Genomic DNA, 20,027 nt, shown 5'->3' with positions numbered 1-20,027 from the left:
TAGTCTATTGTTTCCAAGATATACACTACTCATCATACAATATGTGTTTTATTTCTAGCAGAAAAATAATTTGAGCAGACATAATCTCTTTTCTTCAGTCATTCTGCAGGAGGCAATCAGCTTGTAAAATGGTCGTTTTCTTCATTCCATAGGACATGTTTATAATGTCCTATTACAACACCCTAAAATTAAAATCTGGGAAACAAGGAACCTATGAAGCTTTTTTAATTTGTCATTCTCTTTGCCTGAGTTGTTAGATCTTTATGTGGTGTTGCCATGCTTAGCTTTTAAAATAATTATTTTTCCCTCTCAGTAGGATCCATTGAAAAGCCATTTCAGTAATTTTCCACATATGTACTCAGTTTTTTAAACTGTAAATATTTTGTGACATTCCAGAAGTATTGCTTCACAAACCTTTATTCTGTACATATACATAGCTCTCTAAAAGTAGTAAACGACTCATGCATCTTCCCAAAGCAAGGTTACAATGACACAGCTATTAATATATATCTGAAGTGGTGTTATGTAGTTCAGGTAGATGTGGATTTTTGAGGGTTTTAAAAAATTATTATTATTTTCCCCAGTCTGTATTTTAAGAATCCAAAATGTTCTTCAAAATTTGAAAACGATGACTTTAATTTTACAATATATATTTTTCAGGCATTATATTAATGGAAGAAAAACTTCCTCAAGGATATTTTTCATGAAATTCAATGAAAAAAAGAAAATTAAAATATTGTGAGAATGTTCATTTTAATGTGTTATGAGTCAATGTATTCCTGCTACATCTATCAGAGGTTGAGCCTTGTCACAAAGAGAGAATTGGTTCTTGGTACAGGAAAAGATCATGATCTGTAAGCTCATGATCTGAAGGAAGACTAATAAATAAAGCTGCCTGAACCCTTTTCAGATTAACTGTAAGGATATGAGATTAAATCATAAAAACCAGAACGAAAACAACAAATTGAGAGAGTGAGCAGCTGCAGAGTTGCACAACAGCGGTATTTATTTTCCAGGCCAGCAGACACAGTAAAGATATATCCTACTTCCCTCTCCCTTGTTTTCTCCTTTCAGTGATACATATGTATTTGGGGGTTTATTATATTCTATCAACCCTCTTACTTTAGAAATAAAAGAGGATTTTTAGGGTGGTTTCCACACACGATATAGGAGGCTTGGAGGACATATTTTATTCTGAGTGAGAAATGCAAAAAAGAGGCTACTAGGGTCTGAAGGATTTGTGCATGTATTCTTTATGAAATGTATACATGTGCTTCCCACATATAAAGGCTTTATTCTGTTGGGTCACCAAATAGCAGCAGCATTGAAAGTGGTTTCCTGTGTCCCTTTCCTTCCATTCTTGGGAGGAATGCCAGTATGAGCTGGCAGCGTAGGATCTGTCTCTGGGGACTGCAGTTGGGGATGTCAGGGTGTGAATAGAGAGGAAAAAAGAGACCAAAACACAAGAGAAAAAGAAGGAGAGAGGAAAAAAGCAGGCATAAGTGAGACAAGAAACATGAAAGAGCAGCATGAATTTGAAAATGAAAATGTGTGTCCATCTGTTTCATGTTTATATCTTTTTAAAATGATTCTTCTTTAATTGCTGGATCATGAACAACTGACACTGAGAATAGCACTGATGGTAGTTTATTGCAACTTAAAATATGACAGTGTAACATTAAAGTCAGTCAATTATGCTTGTTTTTGAAAAGCTGAAAACTGCCCATTTCTCGAGATTATCAGTATTTTTCTGCTGCAAGACTTATGACATGTCGCTGTAGTGCAACCTCTGGTTTTGATTGTTTCTATTTCTGAGTACCTGAGTTGATAGATTTCTAGGCCAGATGTGTCAAAACCCCTTTACTTGGACCTGTGGAGACTAAGCATATTTGAAAACAAAGTATTATACCTGATTTTGAAATAAAATAGAGGTATTTAAAATTTTTTAACCTATTTCTTTTAGCTTCTGGCATATTTAAATACAGTGAGAAATATTTAAATAATTAGGTAGAGAAAGTATTTAAATTGTGTTGGCATTCAAGAGTCAGACTGATAAAGCTGTGTGCAGATTTGTTCATGCTCAGACACTGTTGTCTCTAAACCTTTTAGAATTCTTCATGTAAGGCATAAAAAAATTGATTTTTTTTTAGACATTTTAACTACCACAGGAGCAAAACCCCACAATTGTTGATAAGCATAATTATATTCTTTCACTTAATGAATTAGTCTAATACTCCATACAAGAAATTTGCAGGTTGTGTTTAAAACTGAATCGGTATTCTTTTCCATGCATGACTGCAAAGGCCTCACAATGACTTTCCCTGGTGCTAGAACAGGATGCAAAGGTCTGTAGAGGTACTCTACAGTATTTTTAACATATTGACTAAATATTTAAGTTTTACAGAATTGGAACTGCATCTGAATAAGGTTTTATTTTCGTTTTTCTACTCCCAATCCAGCATTTTTTACCACTTTAGTAGTCCTTAGAGCTGTAAAGTAAAATGTCAATCTGAAAACTACTCTCAGTAGTTTTGCTTTTGTTTCTTGTGTTTCTTGTGCTTTCATTTCTTTGTAGACTTTCTACGATTCTTGAGATAATAGTTTATAACAAATAATAATTTAGGTTTTTCTTCACAGAACTGCTCTTCTAATTATTTAATTCATCTACACAAAGGATTATAGGTGTGGATCAGCATTTCATGGCTGTTCCAGTTTTTAGGTAGAAACTGAAGTTAAGTTGATCTGCAGTCTCAATCTCACATGACATTAAAAAATAATTTAATAATAACTATGGCCAGAGGAAGCAATTGAAATCTGTGGGAAGAGAGCCAGAGAAAGTACAGTATTTAATTATTGAGAAGAAGTACCTTGGGTCTAAGAAAGTCAGAAATCCTTTAGCGCAGAAATTTTAATTAAATAATTAGACACTTACGACAAGGATTAAGCTACACCCACTCATGAAGATGAGTAAGGATTTTGATAATTTTTGTAAGGCAAGGTCTCTGTAAGGAGTTCCTGAAGGATATTTACATTGTCCATTAACAGTCCAGACTACCCATAGTGGGTACACTTTGTTTCTACCTGTCATTATTAGGTTGCAGCATGTTGTAGCACTTTCATTCTGTTCTAACTTCTGAAAAAGAGGCGTAGCTTTTTCTCTCCATTACCTTTGCAGAACTGTCTGTTTTTTGAGAAATGAAACTCCTTGTACAGTTCTTTGTCTCCTAATATTCTGTGGTTCTGTGGATCTCCTGCTCGCATGGGCAGTGTCATCTCTGACACAACGTTCAGGACGTGCAGCCACCCTGTGACTTCTGTGGGGTTTGTCTGAGCTGTGCCTTGCTTCCCTTCCTCCCCTGTTATTTTCTCTAACTGATTATGATTTATTAAAATATCCCTTTTATCATTATTTTAAGCAGAACCTTTATCTAGCTGTAGAACCTATACTGAGTAACATTGGGCTTCCTTCCAATGTCAGCTGCAATTTTGGATCCTTTTATTTTTGAGAGAGATAATCTGTTTGTAAAAGAGAGAAAGAGAAAAGGAAAAATCTAGAACTGTGAGATGGCATGCAAATGGTCCGGTCCAAATGGACTGGTGCAATTTCTTTGGCTTTTCCTTTGTGTCTCTAGAAGTCACAAATGATAAAGAAATCACTTCTGTAGTGCAATTTAGTTGTCACTTATCTTTTAGATGGTAAGATTAAAAATTTTAGTACCTGTCAATCTATTTTATTAAGTCAGATTTGAGGAAAAAATGTAACAATAATGAATGTAATAGGACCAGGGTGACCATTTTTTCATAATTCAAAGTTACATTATTAAGCCATACGATTTTCTTTATATCTTTTCTTTAGCATGATTGTTCCATTTCTTTTTCTGCCCTTCTTCAAGAGATATCCTTTCATCCCTTTGCCTACTCTGGAATGTCCTTATAGAATTTTTTATTTAGTTAGTTATTTTATTAACTTGTTTTTTTGTGTATCACTATCTCTTTTCCACCAGTGTGAGAAACAAAACCAAACTCTGGCTAGACATTGAAAGTGGTTTCAAAGATATAGCCATGATCTTTTTTCACCCTAAAGACAGACATTCTTTTCTTCTCTATGCTGCTTCTTTTACTTTCTCCATGATGTAGTTCACTTCTTTTCCTCACTTCACAACCAATAATTCTGAGACCATTCCTGAGTGTCCTTTCAGTTTCGTGGTGAACTAATTGGATACTTCTCTCCCAAGCTTTGAGAAATCATAATTTTGTGCTTTTCAGAAAAAACAGAGGTCTCTATTCTTTACTAACAAGAATAAGACAGCCACAGACATTTTAAGTGAATAGTTGCAGCAAAGTAGTGCAGTACAATGTCATTTCCAGTTAAGCAGGAAATGTAGGTGACCTGAAGTCAGTGACTCTTAAAGTGGTGTTCTAAAATCCAGTGTAATATCTGTATATGATATGCAGTGGGCTGTGTATATGTGCAGCTTGTTCTGACTTCCTGCACTATGCAGCTCTGTTCCCTGTAACCATGCCCTGATGTTTTTAGAAAATGACTTCAGCAAGTGCCCGGTTCTGCAGCGCTGAGCTTCCTGAAAATGCTATTAGGGACCTCAGAAGGTCTATCATCTTCGTAGAATATCAAGAGGTTAAGTTGCTCCAAACGCAGCTTTCCGGATTTCTGCTCCACTGTTTTGTCAGCTGGTATTATCTGCTTGAATTGGCCCCCAGATGTAATTTATCTGCCTAAGCAAGTTTCCATTATGCAGCATGCAATAGGACGAACCATGAACTTTGCTGCAGAAACCCCATTTTCTTTGTAAAAAGAAAATGGCAAGAAGAAGAGTTCTTATGGTAAGGTTGTGATAGAAAGAAATGCATTTTAGCTGCAAGAAGTTACATTTGTAATGACTTTGTGAAAATACTGGACTTTAAATAAGTTCTTGATGATCACTTAAAAAAATTTTAAAAATACCTAGCAAGGCGAAGGAGATTAAAGCAAAAAACATCTGATTTGCTTTATAATGCCAAATAAATTGCTAAGCTTCAGAAGGACATTGCCTTCTAAAGTTCCAAATCAGTGCACAAACCCGATTTTTTTGAAGAGGTAGATTAATTTTAATTGAATCTTTTTGAATCTGGCATGAGGTGCTGGGCTGACAAAAAATGACCTGCTTGAGTTGCATCTTTGTGCTGCAGTTAGAACTGTGAAAAATATTTAAGCTGGAAGAGGAGTCAAACTTAGTTCAACAATGTCAACCATTGAATATAAGAAATTTGACAACTCAAAGATTAGTTCAGTAATTCCACCTCCTCACTAGGATATGATAATTGTATTTTATTCCTAAAATGGACTGTAGTGATTAATCTTCTGTACCATTTATTAACAGGGTCTAGAACAAAACCGTATTCTTGAAAAAACCAAATTTAACTCGGATATGCATTTCTTATAATACAATGCATAATTTGGGTGCTTCTTGTGTCTCAAGTACATGCAATGAAGACTGAAGAACTGACTTTCATTTAAAAATATATATCAATATCTGAAGCAAGAAATTTGATCTTCTGAATAAAGTAAAATTGCAGTAAAGTATAAATTAATTTCTACTCAGCAGATTTTTTTTAATGCAGATATTCTTTCCAAAATTAGAATGTTACTTCTAAAGACCCTGAGAACCAGAGTAAGAAGGAAAAGAGAAAGATATGTCACTTAAATAATGGAAAAGATAGGAATATTTAGTAGATGGAACCCAAACTCTCGAGCTTTGGATATTAAGTACAGTATTTATAGTGTCTCAACTTTTCAAAAAAATAGCTTTGGATGGTGATAAACTGCATTGCAGTAATGAATGATGCCCTAACATAGATCTGGATAATTTTCACCTACTTTGCTTTACTTCTCCTTCAGGTGATTAAGAGCATACATAAGAATGTTAGTGTCCTTTTGGAAGATATTCCCAAAAGCTGTCAGTTGTTTTCAGTGTTAAGCTTGGCAAAGCCAACCAGGAGATTTTGTTCAAGACAAGGATTTGAAATTTGACTCTCTATGTGGCATACAGATATTTCTTTCAGAAGCACTTTTTTTTCTATCTGAAAATGAGATTTATTTAGGAATGTATTCTGTGGTATGTCACCAAGTATCATGAAACCTTACAGTTACAACAATCAATTATGAAATTAACCCCTACTCCTTTCCCAAGTGACCAATGATGCCTTTATTCTACCAAAATAGAACTTCTGTACTAAATGGAAATCTTTCCAAAGTAAAATATTTATACAGCCTTAATGCTTATAAAATCCAGGCTCCATGGCACTGTCAAAGGAATTGAATTCCAGAAGTGTGTGATCATCAGGAAAATATTCTTCTGGTTTTCCAATCAGCTGAATATAGGAGCAACCCAGGAGACCATAAATCTCATAATAACATGAAAGGAAGATAAATTAGTCTCTTTGAACTCATCCCCAAGATATGGAAGGCTCGAATTTTTAACCAGTGGACTGAGCAGCAAAAATTAATGCACAATCCAGTGCATAGATGTGTTGTCATAGCCTCTGTTATACTAAATAAAAAGACTGATTTTAATCTTATTGTCATTTGGACAATGATTTATCTTTCAGTTTGCACATATATTAGTCTTTGTTTCCATCACAGATCACCTGGACACATTGACACCCAACACAAGTTTGGACCTTTAAGGACCAAATCAGTCATCTGAAAATAGATATGGTGATAAATCTCAAGATATTTTCCAAGTGAAAAAAAGTAATTTCTAAAATTTATTAAACTCCCAAATTCATTGTGAGTGAGAAATAATTTCTGCAATGTATACCTACCATGGATTTCAGGATCAATGCAATTGTTATTTTCTTTACATAACAAGGAACTTTATGATCAGCTTGCTCACCAAAAAAGCGCTGGTGTAAAGGATGTGCTAACTGTGGAACTGTGTCTTTAATGAAGAAAACATTATCTCTTCATCTGAGTGTATATATTGGAATCATTTCCGTTGGGGGCATTTACATAGTTGATAATCATCGTTGGATTGTTATAGGATTTAGTTTTTGCTGACTGTTTGCTTGAATTTCTATAACTTGGAGAATAATGGGTATAAGTACAATCTGCCTGTGAGCACTGAATAAATTAACTTGCACCTTAAATACTTCATCCTGAAATGGAGAGAAAAGACAGGTGTTTGCAAACTGTTAGTGAGTGTGTATTTTCAGGTCCTGTTTTTAGTATTTTACATTATTAATCATGCATAATACTTTTTTAGTAGTGTTTAAATCAACTTTTGTGTTTTTGAAACGTGAAAAATGATCAATTTTTATAAAAGTGAGGAACAGAAATATCTTCTGTAGCAGATGAAGTTTTCAGTGCACTGTTTCAAAAATCAATCAAATCTCTGTTCTAGGCCAGCAGTTCTTGTCTAGTGAGACACATCTTATTGGTGAACCATCCAGAACTGCAAATGAGGCATAAAGCAGGATTCATGTACTATAATGAGGTGCAAGAAAATATCAATTGATTGTAAGTCAGCTGAAGGTAAAACTGGTTGAAATATACTATTCTAAACCACATGTTCTACAAGGTGTAGCATCTACTGAATATCGAGCTTTTGCATCCTTGAGTATTGCACAGACTTCTCTACTTCTTCAACCAGTGTATAGAAAATTTGATGTTCCTGTTGGAAAAGGAGCTATTGCTTTAGCGAGGGGAATGAGGTCTCACTTAGATCTTTTCTAACTCTGATTCTTTCACCTTAATAGTACCCCTTCCATACTTTTAGAAATATTAATTATCTATTGTATACTACTTGTATGGACATGGACAAGTGTATACATTCACACAAAAGGTAGGATGCTTAGCAATTTCAGTAAACTATCAGAAGTCTGGGAAAGCAGAGAACTGATTATAGAATCATAATTTGATCCAGAGTTTCAAGAAATTTATTTTGTGGAGATGTATTTCTCCTGTAGGAAGCTGATCAGCCCTGCAGAAAAAAAAAATTAGTAACATTTATGAGTTATTTTAGTAAAAAGTAGAATCATGCTCTTACAGATTGAAGAAGTGATTTGTATATTTATTAGAAAAACAGGTTAGTTTTCTTGTTTGTCAAATGCAATTTCTGCCTCAGTAGCTCTTTATATAAATTATGTCTTAGGTCAGGATAGTTTGAAAAACCCCATTTCCCTAGATTGGAAGGCTTCTTTTTTATATAAGACATCTGCCGTCAATAGGAGTTTTGCTAGAAATTGTGAAGATCCCTAAAACACGTGTGTTATATGTGGGGAAAATGCATGAGTTGGAAAAAGGGAGAGGATGCACACACCTGTATTTTTTTGGTGTTAGAACACAGCTAAGGCAGGAACTGGAAAGTGTTCTCAGATATAGCAATAGAAATGAAACCAAAAATAAAGTAATTAGACAAGCAGAGGAACACTTCATTAAATCTGTTTTTGGGTGCTCATGCAATTTTGGGTCACATGATTTTTCCCCCCTACATGTTCCTCTTTCTTTCTATTATTCATACAGGAAGGAAAAGGTGGCTAGCTTTCCAAATTGCACTCCTTAGTCATCTACATTTAGGTGGGATGAATCTGGGTGTCTTTAACAATCTAAATTCAACCTCTGAATTTGCCTAAAATCAGTAACATCTTCATTTTTAAGCATAGACTTCCCTAAGCAAGGAATACTTAGAAAAGCCCAGAATTGGCAAATGAGGTAGAAGGCAGCACTGGAACTTTATTGCAGACCAAGCAAGCTGTATATATTGTGTAATATTCAGAAGAAAAAAGATATGAGGAATAATTAAAATTATACATTTTATGTAATTATTTGCAAGTATTCTATGCCTTGTCATATTTAAATAATACTTCCCATGTTGCCTTTCAGCTAATGTATTAAAGAGAATTCCACAGAGAGATTTGAGAAGCCATAATCTATACTGAGCTAAGGAAATTAAACAATAAGTCAAAGATATTCATGTTAGAGATGTCTTAAAAATAATTATACTGGGAGGTATACTCAGTTGTGAGGCATATTTACTTATTCATTTCAAGAATTAGTAATGTTGTGGTATGGTCTATCATAATAAATAACAATAGGTTTTCAAATTATAATTTTCCTATATCCTTTGTCTAATTTGTTTGGTTTTGTTTCCCGTCTTACTCATCCTCAAATGCGCAATTTGTGTGTGGTCAGTGCCAGCTTCTGTATGTGTCCATACCAGCCCTAACAGTAGGATTTCCCAAGTGAACATATGGCACATTTCCTAGTATCTGTGTAAGGAACAAAGTTAGACCTACCATTGTGTTATCTGAGTTTTAAAAAATGTAGAGTTATTTTATCAGTAAAAGTATTTATTGTAAGTCATCTCACATTTAACTTTCACAAGTCTTCATTTTTTCATTTCACAGATTTAAAATTTTATTAAAAAAATGATTAAAAATACAAAATATCAGCTTCCAAGTATTTTATTTGTAGAATATATTCTTTCCTAAGTAGTAAGTATGCAGGCAAAAGATGATGTTTAACATGTTGGCAACTTTCTAGGAAGTTTTAAAGGCGTCCTGATTAGTGGATCATGATTGTTTCTTTCATTTACTTAGACCGTGATGAGATACAGGGAAATGAGTTGTGTCCTCACAGAACTCAGCACATCTAATAAAGGACAGCTGGCACTTCTCTACTTAGGGAGTCCTAAGCTGCCCTGGAATTTACTGTCAAGATTTCGCTTTTTGGGCTGGTGTACTTGACTTCCTTGAGAATCTATAGATTTCAATGTTAGTTTTGTCTTTTATTAAAAAATAGACAGTTGTTTACCTTTTTCTCTGCGTGTTGAAGACATAAGTACTGAGAATTTTCAGAGATGGGAATATCCAGATACCTGTAAAGGTGCTAAAGGTAAACTGACAGCTTACTTTATCCTCAATGTAAGTAGGTTAATGAGAGCATCCTCCTTACCATTTTGGCTGTTGTTGTACTTGCTGGGCGAGTTCCTGACTGAGGAGCAGAGCACAGGCTGCTTCCGCTGGCACTAGAGCAATTCCAGTATCTGGGAACGTGCTAGAGGCACAGTGTCGAACTGCGCTTTTGGGCCTTAATCCAAAGGCTGTTGGCATGCAGTGTTATCCCTGATTTCACTGGAATCAGGCTACTTAACACTTGATGCTACAAGGAATGTATTTCAACAGACTTTGGAATGGCAAAGTTCTAGTATCCTACACAGCAAGTTAGACAAGGGCTTAAGTTCCACACTTCCTGCGTGGATTACTGACATTACTCTTACCTGCAACCTTAATCACATCACTTAAGCTTCATATCCTAGAGCATCTAATGGAGAATGTGCTTACAAGGTTTGTAATAATTAACTCTTTTTTGAAACTTATTCTAAGAATAAGTTATTATTATTTCATTGTTCAATATTAATGTTGGTGGAACAGGAGATAAACTTTTGTGAGTTCTTTCTGCATGGGATGCCTCTAATAGAAAATCTGATAAAAAATGAAGAAGGGAGAGTTAAATACACCTGGGAGGCAGTTCCATGAGCTTCAGAATCAGTATAGCCTATAATGGAATACCATATTTTTTCATCCTAATTCTTCTGTGATATGGTGGAGGACAACAATAACTTCAGCAACTTTTCCTATCACTTTTGGTAATTCTGCCAAAGTTCAGACGGCAGTGTTGTGGCTATTTGCTGACCATGCTCTGTCTTTCTGCTGTATGAGTAATGGCTCTCAGTTCTACCCACTCATACTCCATGCACACTGACTTGGGTCTTTGTCCTCCTGTGATGACACAAATTTTCACAGAGATTGCTGGAATTTAACTATATAAATACTTATGCCCTATGAAATTACCCAGTCTCCTCAAGCATATTAGTCATGGTAGATGGTAGTATTGAGGAAAAAGGGGATAAAGAGACTGTCCAGATTTGAGTTCTGGACTCAAACAGTGTATTGGCCCAAACAGTGTAAATTACACTAAAGGAAGAGTATGATTAATTTAAATGGCTACATGGGAGAATTATGAAGAGGGATACTGAGAAGAATTAAATGGAGTGCCTCAAAAAGGAAATAAAGAAATGCGAAGATGCTGAGAATAAAACACAAGAAGAAAACCCAGTATGATAGGGTGTGAGATGAGGATGAATTTACTTTTTTTTACATTACTATACTTTAGTAGTGGATATTTTCTGTAACGAGCTTTGCTCTCTTAGCTGGAATTTCAGTATCTTCCGTTGTAGATCTGTGACCTGACTACCAAGGATTAAAATCAGTATCACTTTTCCATTCTTGATTAATGTTTAACTCAGTGAATTAAATAGTTCTTTCAATATTTAATTATTTTACGGGAGAGAGAACAGTGTCAACAGCAAAGACAAATTCCCTTAGGAATAACCTGGGGCATGTTGATAAGAACTTTGTGGGCATATTTTAGGAAGCCAGTAGAGAAACCTGGGGCTCAGTTTTCCATGCTTCCTCACACTGTTCTAACGGCCCAGCTACCTGCAATAAGAAGAATGGTGCATTTTGAATGACTGCTCAGGCGCCAGCAGAACAAGAAGATTCATTTTTACAGGTCTTGGACAGAGACTGATGCTCCCCTGTAGCCTGGATTTAGGTACTTTTATCCTTTTGGGTTTGAGGCTTTATCAGGGTCCCTTTCTTTATTATTTTCTATAGTAAGTATTCAGAGTGCTGGCTTTTATGAGTCCTGCTGTTATGTGTTTAAATTTCTTGTTATGGATTTTGCGTTAGATAAAGTTTTCTTGTGAAACTGAACCTTTGAACATTGATGTGATGAAATACAAATGGGTGTGTGCTTTATTCCAAAAGAAAGACTGCTTGCATTTCACTTGCAGTAGTGAAGGGAAATGCCCATCCTTGAATGGAATTTCCAATAGTCCTTAAAATCGTGTCCCACCTCGGAGCATCAGCTTGCTGAACCAAAAGGAGTGGTTTTATAAATAGTAATAATACAACACTATCTAATGTCCAAGGCCACTGTTGTTAACTTACCGCTTTGAAAAGAATTTGTTCAGAGGTTTATTCTTTTCATAATGGATGTCAGTCAAAAATTTTTGATCATGAGTATTTAATGAAGTGCTTTAATAAGGGCATATTGGCGAGCGATGGTGGTGTAATACAGGTACTTATGTGCTATTAATTACAAAGTTTTATGCAGTATCTAGATGGAAAAAACAGTAGACACTAGACTTTCTATACATTTCAAAAATCCCAATTTTATCCCCAAACTCCAATTGACTCAGCTCTACAATTTTCTTCTGCATTTCCATCAAACTATACTTACATACTATCCAGTAGATTAGAATAGAATTGAATCCAAAATTGTTCTTGATAGTATCTTTTATCCCAGAAAAGTCTTTGTCCTGTAAGCTGTAATGTATAGCTTTAATAAGTCTGTATGACTCTACTTTGTTTAAACTACAATGTCCTGTGAAATCTTTTTTGTATGCCTATAATAAGTGATGCATGTAAGTAATGTTTGAGATAACATATTTATACATATTGTCAACTTTCTTGTATAATAGATTTACATTTCTGAAATCTAGAATCAATTTAAGGAAGTTTAATCTTATGTTTGAAATAGAAATATTTTATATAAATTTGAAAACCTCATATTTGGGAGATTTCTAGATAACTTTTTGTCTTAAAAGCTTGTATCTGGTGGACCTTTATTAAGATTCAGTTTGGCTACAGAGGCAGGTATTTGTATGGACCTCAATGTAGCTTGGCTTAATGGATCCAATGATGCTTTCTCAGGCTTGTCTTTTCATTTTGAAATAGGCTGTCAACCTTGTCAGGTAGTTGTTCAGACTATCTAGTACTCATTTTACTTTTTCTCTGCAGTATCTTTAAAGTACTTGGTCTTCATTTCCATAAAATTCTTGATAAAATTTGTGTGAAAATGAAATATATTATTATGAAACCATAAATAGCAAGAGCATGTACAAATATCTTTTTGCAAGTATAAATACACCAAATACCATGATAAAGATCACTGTCAAAATTATTTTAATGAGGCCCTCAAAGGATAGGAAATGCTAGAAACAGAAGTGTTTAAGCAGTACTTGGCTTACCTGATGCTCATTAAGTACACAAATAGGGGTGTTTGAAAAGAAAGAAGCCTGTGCATATCAGACGTCTTTTTCTTCTAGTGTGGATATTGGAGAGTATAGACTGATAGCCCTGAAGAACATAAAAGGAGATCTCAAGTTAAATATCAGATAGGCAGAGAAGTAATCCCTGTCTTTTTCAACATTATTATCTGAAGCTTTAATTTGGGAATGCTGAGGGTATAATTTCAGGAGCCTTAGAAATTACGCTGAATCACTGCCCTTCCCAACAGGAATTTTTTAGAGTGAAAAACAGTGACACATTTGAAGATCTGTAAAAGCATTGAAATATGGTAAATAGTACCTGTTCCATTTTGTTCACAAACAATATCAATGTACAGAGAATAAATTTTATATGTGGTTCTACTGACTTCTTTTGATTGTCAATTTCATTCTGGATCTCAAAGGTCAGGTACTTCAGTGGGCAGAGCCTACTTTGCTCCTGTTCCTTCATTCCATTCCCTCCAGCCTCTTCTTGTTAGGTCTCCTTACTTCCTTGATTCTTCCCAGATGAATGATGACATTTTGGAAATGGTGGAAGTACCTAAAAGAGATGTTAGTAGAAGTCCACATAGTAGGGTCACTATACTACTCTAGGCCACATAATAAATACAGGAAACAATTGCTTATTGGCTAAAGGGTCTCTTGCAGTGCGTTAGAAGGGTCAGGAGAGAAAGGCGATTCTATTTTATTCTGTTCCATTCTTTTTTTTGAAATAAAAAATAGTATTTTAAATCAGTAGTACAGTGAATTTTGATGAACATTCTAGATGACCAAAAACATATGCATTTGCACAAACGCCATTTCTTTATAGCTGAGTTTTCTGCTAGCAACAACTTTGAAGTATTTGCCTTTAAAAGTATTCTTTACTTCTCTATGAAACATTTTACATGCATGAGCATCTGCAGGGTACTCTTTATTCCTTACTCCAAAATAAAACTTGAAAACTTAAAGTTTTAAATATGTTTCTTTTCTCTGTAGTTTTAGGACAAATCTTAAAAAAAAAATAAGAAAGAGAAAAAAAAAAGAGTGTATGCCCTAACTTCCATTTTAAATATCTGAGAATAAAGATGTAAAAAGATGGATGTCAAATGCTCAGCATTTTGTTGCAACAAGAGCATTTTGACTATGATGCCCATTTATAAGGCATGCAGCAAAAGGATAATGTGTTTGAAATGGATGATAAAATACTGGTCTTGTACCTACTCCGTGGCCAACATTGCCTCTGAACTGTGAAGTGGTGCATATTATACTGATTGGAATGACTTGAACTTTTGTGACAAGACGACTGTTTCTTGGAGAAGATTAGAAAATTTGGTTTTTTTGGTGGAATGAATGTAAAGGCAAATTTTCTTGCATTACAAACATGAATTCTCTGTAATATAAGTAAGGTGTTACCAAATATTACTTTTTCATTTTATTATAGTAAAATAGCCACAAATATCCATTGGTTCCTACTTTAGGATCTCAAAAGTTACCAACTTTGGCAGACAGAGAGCCTATTACTTTTATCATAAATTGTAATACATTGCTCAAATACAAATGCTTTCATAATGCACAGTATGCTATGGACAGAAAAATAGGTATTAAAGCTATTTCGGGTAGTACTTTGTAGGGTTTCACATGAGTTTTGCAAACAGATTTATTAGCAGATATTTTCATGATTTGTAAAAAAATATTTAACTTGGGTGGAAGGTGGGAGTCACAAGTATATCCCTTTTACAGGGGCCAGGAGATGAATTTGTTCCCATTTCTTTTTTTTTCTTATAAAATCTGTGTTTTAGCTGCCATCATTCTGGCCAAAGAAGCCTGGATGGCTTCTTCCTCCTGAGCACATCAACACACTTGAATTAGCTGGAAAGATGCTTTTTCCCATATTCAAATTGCTTTCAGTGGAAGAGGTATAATAATAGACCTCATTTGATGTTTGTTTACTTGGAGATTTTGTAATTAGTGCTAAGATGTTAAAAGCTGTGGATAAAAAATGAGGTATTATAAAGAAAATATTTTTTAATTGTTATTTTTTTATTTGACAATGATAAACTATTTTCTGTATTGTTATGTAACGTCATCCTCTGGCACAAGCATTGAAGGAAAAGAAAAAATGGTTTTTAGTCAGGGATACTTATTTTCTGTACATTTCATGGTATTCACAGTGCATACTGTGTTGCAAAAGCTCACTCTGTTCTGTTAGATGACTGATTCTGCTTCTTGCTCTTTGATATCTGATACTTCTGTGTACCAGTACACAGGCTCCTAAAATAGTGGGTTTTCCTGGAAGCAGATGGGTTTGGAGCACCCTAAGAAGTGATTGATTTTTCTCGGCTCTGTCATGGCTGATTCAGTGCAATAAACTTTTAAAAGATACTGAAGACATTTCATTTTGTAATGCAGTGCTTATATATAATGCAGCCATTCCTTTTAGTAATTGTTCAAGTTTGCATGGCAAATCATTGCCTCGATGCTGTATGTACAATCCCTGACAGAGTGGTTAGGTATAGAATGTATACTGTTTGCTTCAGTCGTGAATTGATACTACATTTAAATGTTTGCACTAAAATCCTGTTATCTCAGATACAGTATAGCTTTTCAGATATGAGACAAAAGATCTATTGTTACAGTCTCAGTGCTACATGTTGTTTATTATGTGCAGATTTTTTTTAAAGTGGTCTTTCGGTCCTTTAGAATTGCCATTACATTATGAAAAAATTAAGAATTCTACATACATGGTCACGGATATTAGTCATTTTTACAGGGGAGGGAAGGAGGAGGGGAAGACGCAGAAATCCTCCTCCTTTTAGATAGTAGTAACAGTGTGAGGATGCCTTGTCCTCCTTTTTTTTACTTCTGAGATTTTATTGCTGGCAGCCAGATGTGCTGAAACTCCTGACGACAGCATCTATTCACTGCGTGTTTTTAATAGGCTTAGAGAAATATGAGTAGAGTACATGAAAGCAGCTCAGCTTCACACTTCAGCTGGGAATGCCCAAAAAGCTTACTGCTGTTTAGAATTCTTGCTACAGTCAGGAGAAAGCTGCTCGGGTACTAAATCTTCTACGACTGAATTAGAAGAATAATGACTGTACAATTAACTATCAGCCCCTGCTTATTTAGGCACAGTTTTTACAGAGATCAGGAGAAATATGGAACTTGATTGGCATATTTGTATTTGATGGTGTGTACAAAATAGATGACTTTTGAGACAGGTGGTGAAGAAAAATAGAAGGGAAAGAAAGGGAGAAAATGCAATTTGAAACACTGCGCCAGGTCTGCAATTCTGTTTTATCTCATTTTCATGGGGTTTTCTCATCCCCTCCAAATATTTTACAAAATGATCTTTTTGGACAAACGTTGAACAACACTAGGTAAGTAGAAATGAAATATTTTTGCTTTATCATTTCTCCTTTTATGCTGATGGCAATCTATCTGCATGCTTTTCAGTGGGGTACTTTTATAACTACATTCCTAGATATTAATATTTTCATGGTAGCAGTGAGTCTGTTAGTGTTTTTATGTTTTATGTAAGGATTTACATGAGAACTCAATCTGCAGAAATAAAGCTAGCAAAGATAGAATAAAATATTTAAGATGGTTATGTATCTTTCAAGTACATTAGCTGCCATTAGAAGCTAGCATTATTAGCTGTAATCCTTAAAGCATATTAAATATTCATAAACAAATTTGTCAGAGAAAATGATTTCTATGTGGATATGGCAGTGAAAAGATTAAATGCTCAGAGATGTGTCTGTTTAACCATGCATAATTTATTGGAAGATGCAAATTAGTAGTCCTGCATACCTTTTGCAAAATAGAAAGCAGTTCCTTATTTTTAAAAGATTTAGATCCTATGTGTAATGCTTTTCAATAATGTTTTTAACTGGTCAAATTATAGCTGATTAGTGGATGCTTTGCAGCAGGTCAGTCAGCCCTGTAGGGTATCCTTTTGTGAATAGCTGTTGTTTTGTGGGAATTAGAAATGATAGGGTGAAGTTGTTGTTTATTGGTGTGAGAATTTTTGAATAGGTTTTTTAGGACTTTGGGGGGGGTATAATGAATTAATAATGCCACATTTCTGTGTCATTATTCAGTAAACATATTATAGTGCTGATGTTTAGAACTTTTTCATACTGCTATTAAATATTAAACATAAAAATATTAATAATTTTATCGAAGAGAGTGGAAGTGCAGGTCAGGAAGCAAAAGAACCCTGTAGTTTTTTATAAAGATAGTGCACTGATGGAAACATTCTGGAAAAAGGGTGGAAGTAATAGGCAGAGACTATATCCAGCATTTTAATCTTCTTCTCTGCCTCTGTGGGAGAAATCTCTTTTAAATGGGATATAATTTCTTAACTACAGGGATATTTGCACTTGATACTTCAGAAGATGGTTATAATTTTATTTCCCATAATTTTGTTGTAAGGATTCTCTCCCTTACTGCTGATATTTCCTTTTAAAATCTGTTGATATTTATTTTATGTTACTGTTCTCAAGTTTTGTTATCTTGGTTATGAATTTCTAATTAGGTATGTAAAATTATGTAGGTAGTTTTAGCAATCATAATCACAGTTATGAATTAAGGTATTTTTAGGTATATATGAAATCTGTATTCAATGAGATTTTTCTTATATTCCTTTGGTACACTGTGAAATATTTGAAGCTCTTCAAAATGGAGCAATAATTTACGTATTATCAGCTGGGATTGTAAAACTGCATATTTCCAAGTGCATAGTTTCAGGCCTGCAGCAACCAGCAAAGCCCTTAGCAACTGTTTTTATCAGCCACCATCCCAGTCCTGATTCCCTGGATCTGCTTTTGCAGATCAGAGTACATGCTTTTTGTAGATAAAGGTGCATGCTTTTTGAATTTTTTTTTAAAGATACATGTACAAGGTGGTTTTTGCTGTTTATTTTGCTTGTGAGACCTGGGCAAAAGCTGCATACAGTATCAGATAAAAAGACAGAGTTATTTTATTCATTTGCTGTGCCTTAGATTAGGAGTATATTTATTCTAGGAGACTGGCAAACAAGAAAGGATTCTTAGGAAATAGAGCCTCCTACCTAGTATGGGCTGTTTTGCTTAGGATGAGAATATTCCTGTGTTTATAAGGAGCAATGTTGTGTTTTTCTAGGTATCAATGCTTTTGGCCTCAAGAAAACATTGTGCAATTTTTAAAAAATATGCAGCAGTAATTGTGAGAGACTAATCCATGTTTCTCTATTTTCTGATAATAAAGTTATGTGAAAGTATTTTAACATTTTGAGTAAAAAGATTCCCTCTTCCAAAGAACTATTTGTATTTTAAATCTGATCTTGATAAAATGTTTTTGAAGAAGTCATCTATTAGTCACTAAAAAAGTCTCACTGGCATTTATTACAGAGGGTAGTCCTTTGATTGTCTTACTGATTTAAAAATTCTGTTTTATTTTTTTTTAATTAAATGAATGTAGTATATAATTTAGATAGATTTTTCATTTAAAGCTTTGCACAATAAATGTAAGGCACTTGCTAAAAACTAATTGTTCATGCATTAAGAGTTAATGCTTCAGAACTGTGGTGTACCTCCAGCATGTCAGAGTCTGCTTTGATGAGGTATAGTGTGCTCTATCTCTTTAGTCTTCAAAGTTATATATTTTGTCCTTTGATGATCCTTTCTCTTTTGAATAAGGTTTTTTCTGTTTTTACATCTGAAAAGTACAAGTCAGAGTCCAGAAAGATAACGGCTGACATTACACACAGAGTGATTAACTGCTACTGCCACGAAGTAATAATGTCAAGAAAACAGCTTCATGCATACAAATTGTACAGTAGATAATGGAGTGTAAAACAAAGTCATGGGAGAGGAGGTAGTATACGGATAATTTTAATTGAATAGACATTCCTCTTAAGTTTCACATCATTTTTTCTTGGAGTTCTTGTTCTTCAGTTCTTCAGAAAGTTTAGATATACTGAGATTTTCTTGAGGGAAAGATGGGTATCTTAGGCTTTGCTTTCTCTAGCTATGCTAACCATTGACAGAAACATACATTAAACTGTTTTTTATGATTTCCCATAAAAACTTTGAGTTGGGTTTTTATTTGCATAGTTCTGGCTTTGCAGTAGCTGATGCGAGAGGGCCCAAATGATATTAAGGTGCTTGTGAGTTAGATTGATTTTAGTACTTAAATGGGTTTCGTTGTCCCCTCCCAGCAGCCTCTAATGGAGGAATATTGCTGCTGAGTTCTCCTCTGCCAGCTGCAGGGCAGCACTTTGCTGTAAGATGCTATTGTGAGTGTAAAAGAGAAAGCTGGTTTGCTGGGCCTCTCTCTTGCTCCTGCACAGCTCTGTCTGACATTACCAGCTCCAGCCAGATGAAGCAGCAAGACCTATCATTTTACCTCAAAATTGTGCTGGGGGTTGGGGTGCTATTTCCTGGGTAATAAGTTATTTTTTATGGAAAAATTATTAGAATGGCCTTATGTTGGGAAACCATAAGAATTGTTCTGTATTTTGAGCATTTGGCAAATAACTAGTTTATGGAATAAATTAATCATGTGTCCAGAAAAGAAACCAAGAGATCTTTTATGAAAACACAGTATGTACTTGCACGACATCCAAATTTTACAGCAGCATCTAAAGGAGGTTTGCTTTTTGTGCAGTCTAATTTTTTTCTGATTACTTTCAGTGACAAAAAACAATGAAATAAAGTTTTAAAATATATTTTAAACCTTTAGTAAATTAGTAAGCTGGATTTTCAGATCTCTATTCTTCATTTTGTGTTTAGTGTACAAATACTGTGCTGTTGGATGCTCTATTTGTAGCAACATGCTTTGAGACACTATTGCTTTGGGCAGTATTGAGATTAACACATTACTGCATAATGGCAAGCATCTTTTGTGACTCAACTTGGTACAAAATGT

The 20,027-nt window shown here is 34.6% G+C and overlaps 1 protein-coding gene across 49 annotated transcripts in view; it reads left to right on the top strand.

Moving 5' to 3' along the window:
- Nucleotides 1-20,027, top strand: part of RIMS2 (regulating synaptic membrane exocytosis 2) — a 457,129-nt gene that overhangs the window by 128,990 nt on the left and 308,112 nt on the right. For 5 of the 49 annotated variants that reach the window (XM_074553895.1, XM_014270410.3, XM_026793988.2 and 2 more), the window contains exon 1: nucleotides 15,911-16,495. The exons of 37 other annotated variants lie outside the window; for them this stretch is intronic. In XM_074553895.1, the coding sequence (XP_074409996.1) occupies nucleotides 16,374-16,495 (122 nt within the window). In that variant the 5' untranslated portion in view covers nucleotides 15,911-16,373. Of the gene's footprint in view, nucleotides 1-15,908; nucleotides 16,496-20,027 lie in introns of those variants that run through there. 7 more of the 49 variants (XM_026794056.2, XM_074554019.1, XM_074553936.1 and 4 more) reach the window with 3 other exon arrangements.

Source organism: Zonotrichia albicollis, chromosome 1 (genome assembly GCF_047830755.1).
Source record: "Zonotrichia albicollis isolate bZonAlb1 chromosome 1, bZonAlb1.hap1, whole genome shotgun sequence".
In the NCBI taxonomy this organism is placed as follows: Eukaryota; Metazoa; Chordata; class Aves; order Passeriformes; family Passerellidae; genus Zonotrichia; species Zonotrichia albicollis.
This window is presented reverse-complemented; position numbering and strand designations above follow the sequence as displayed.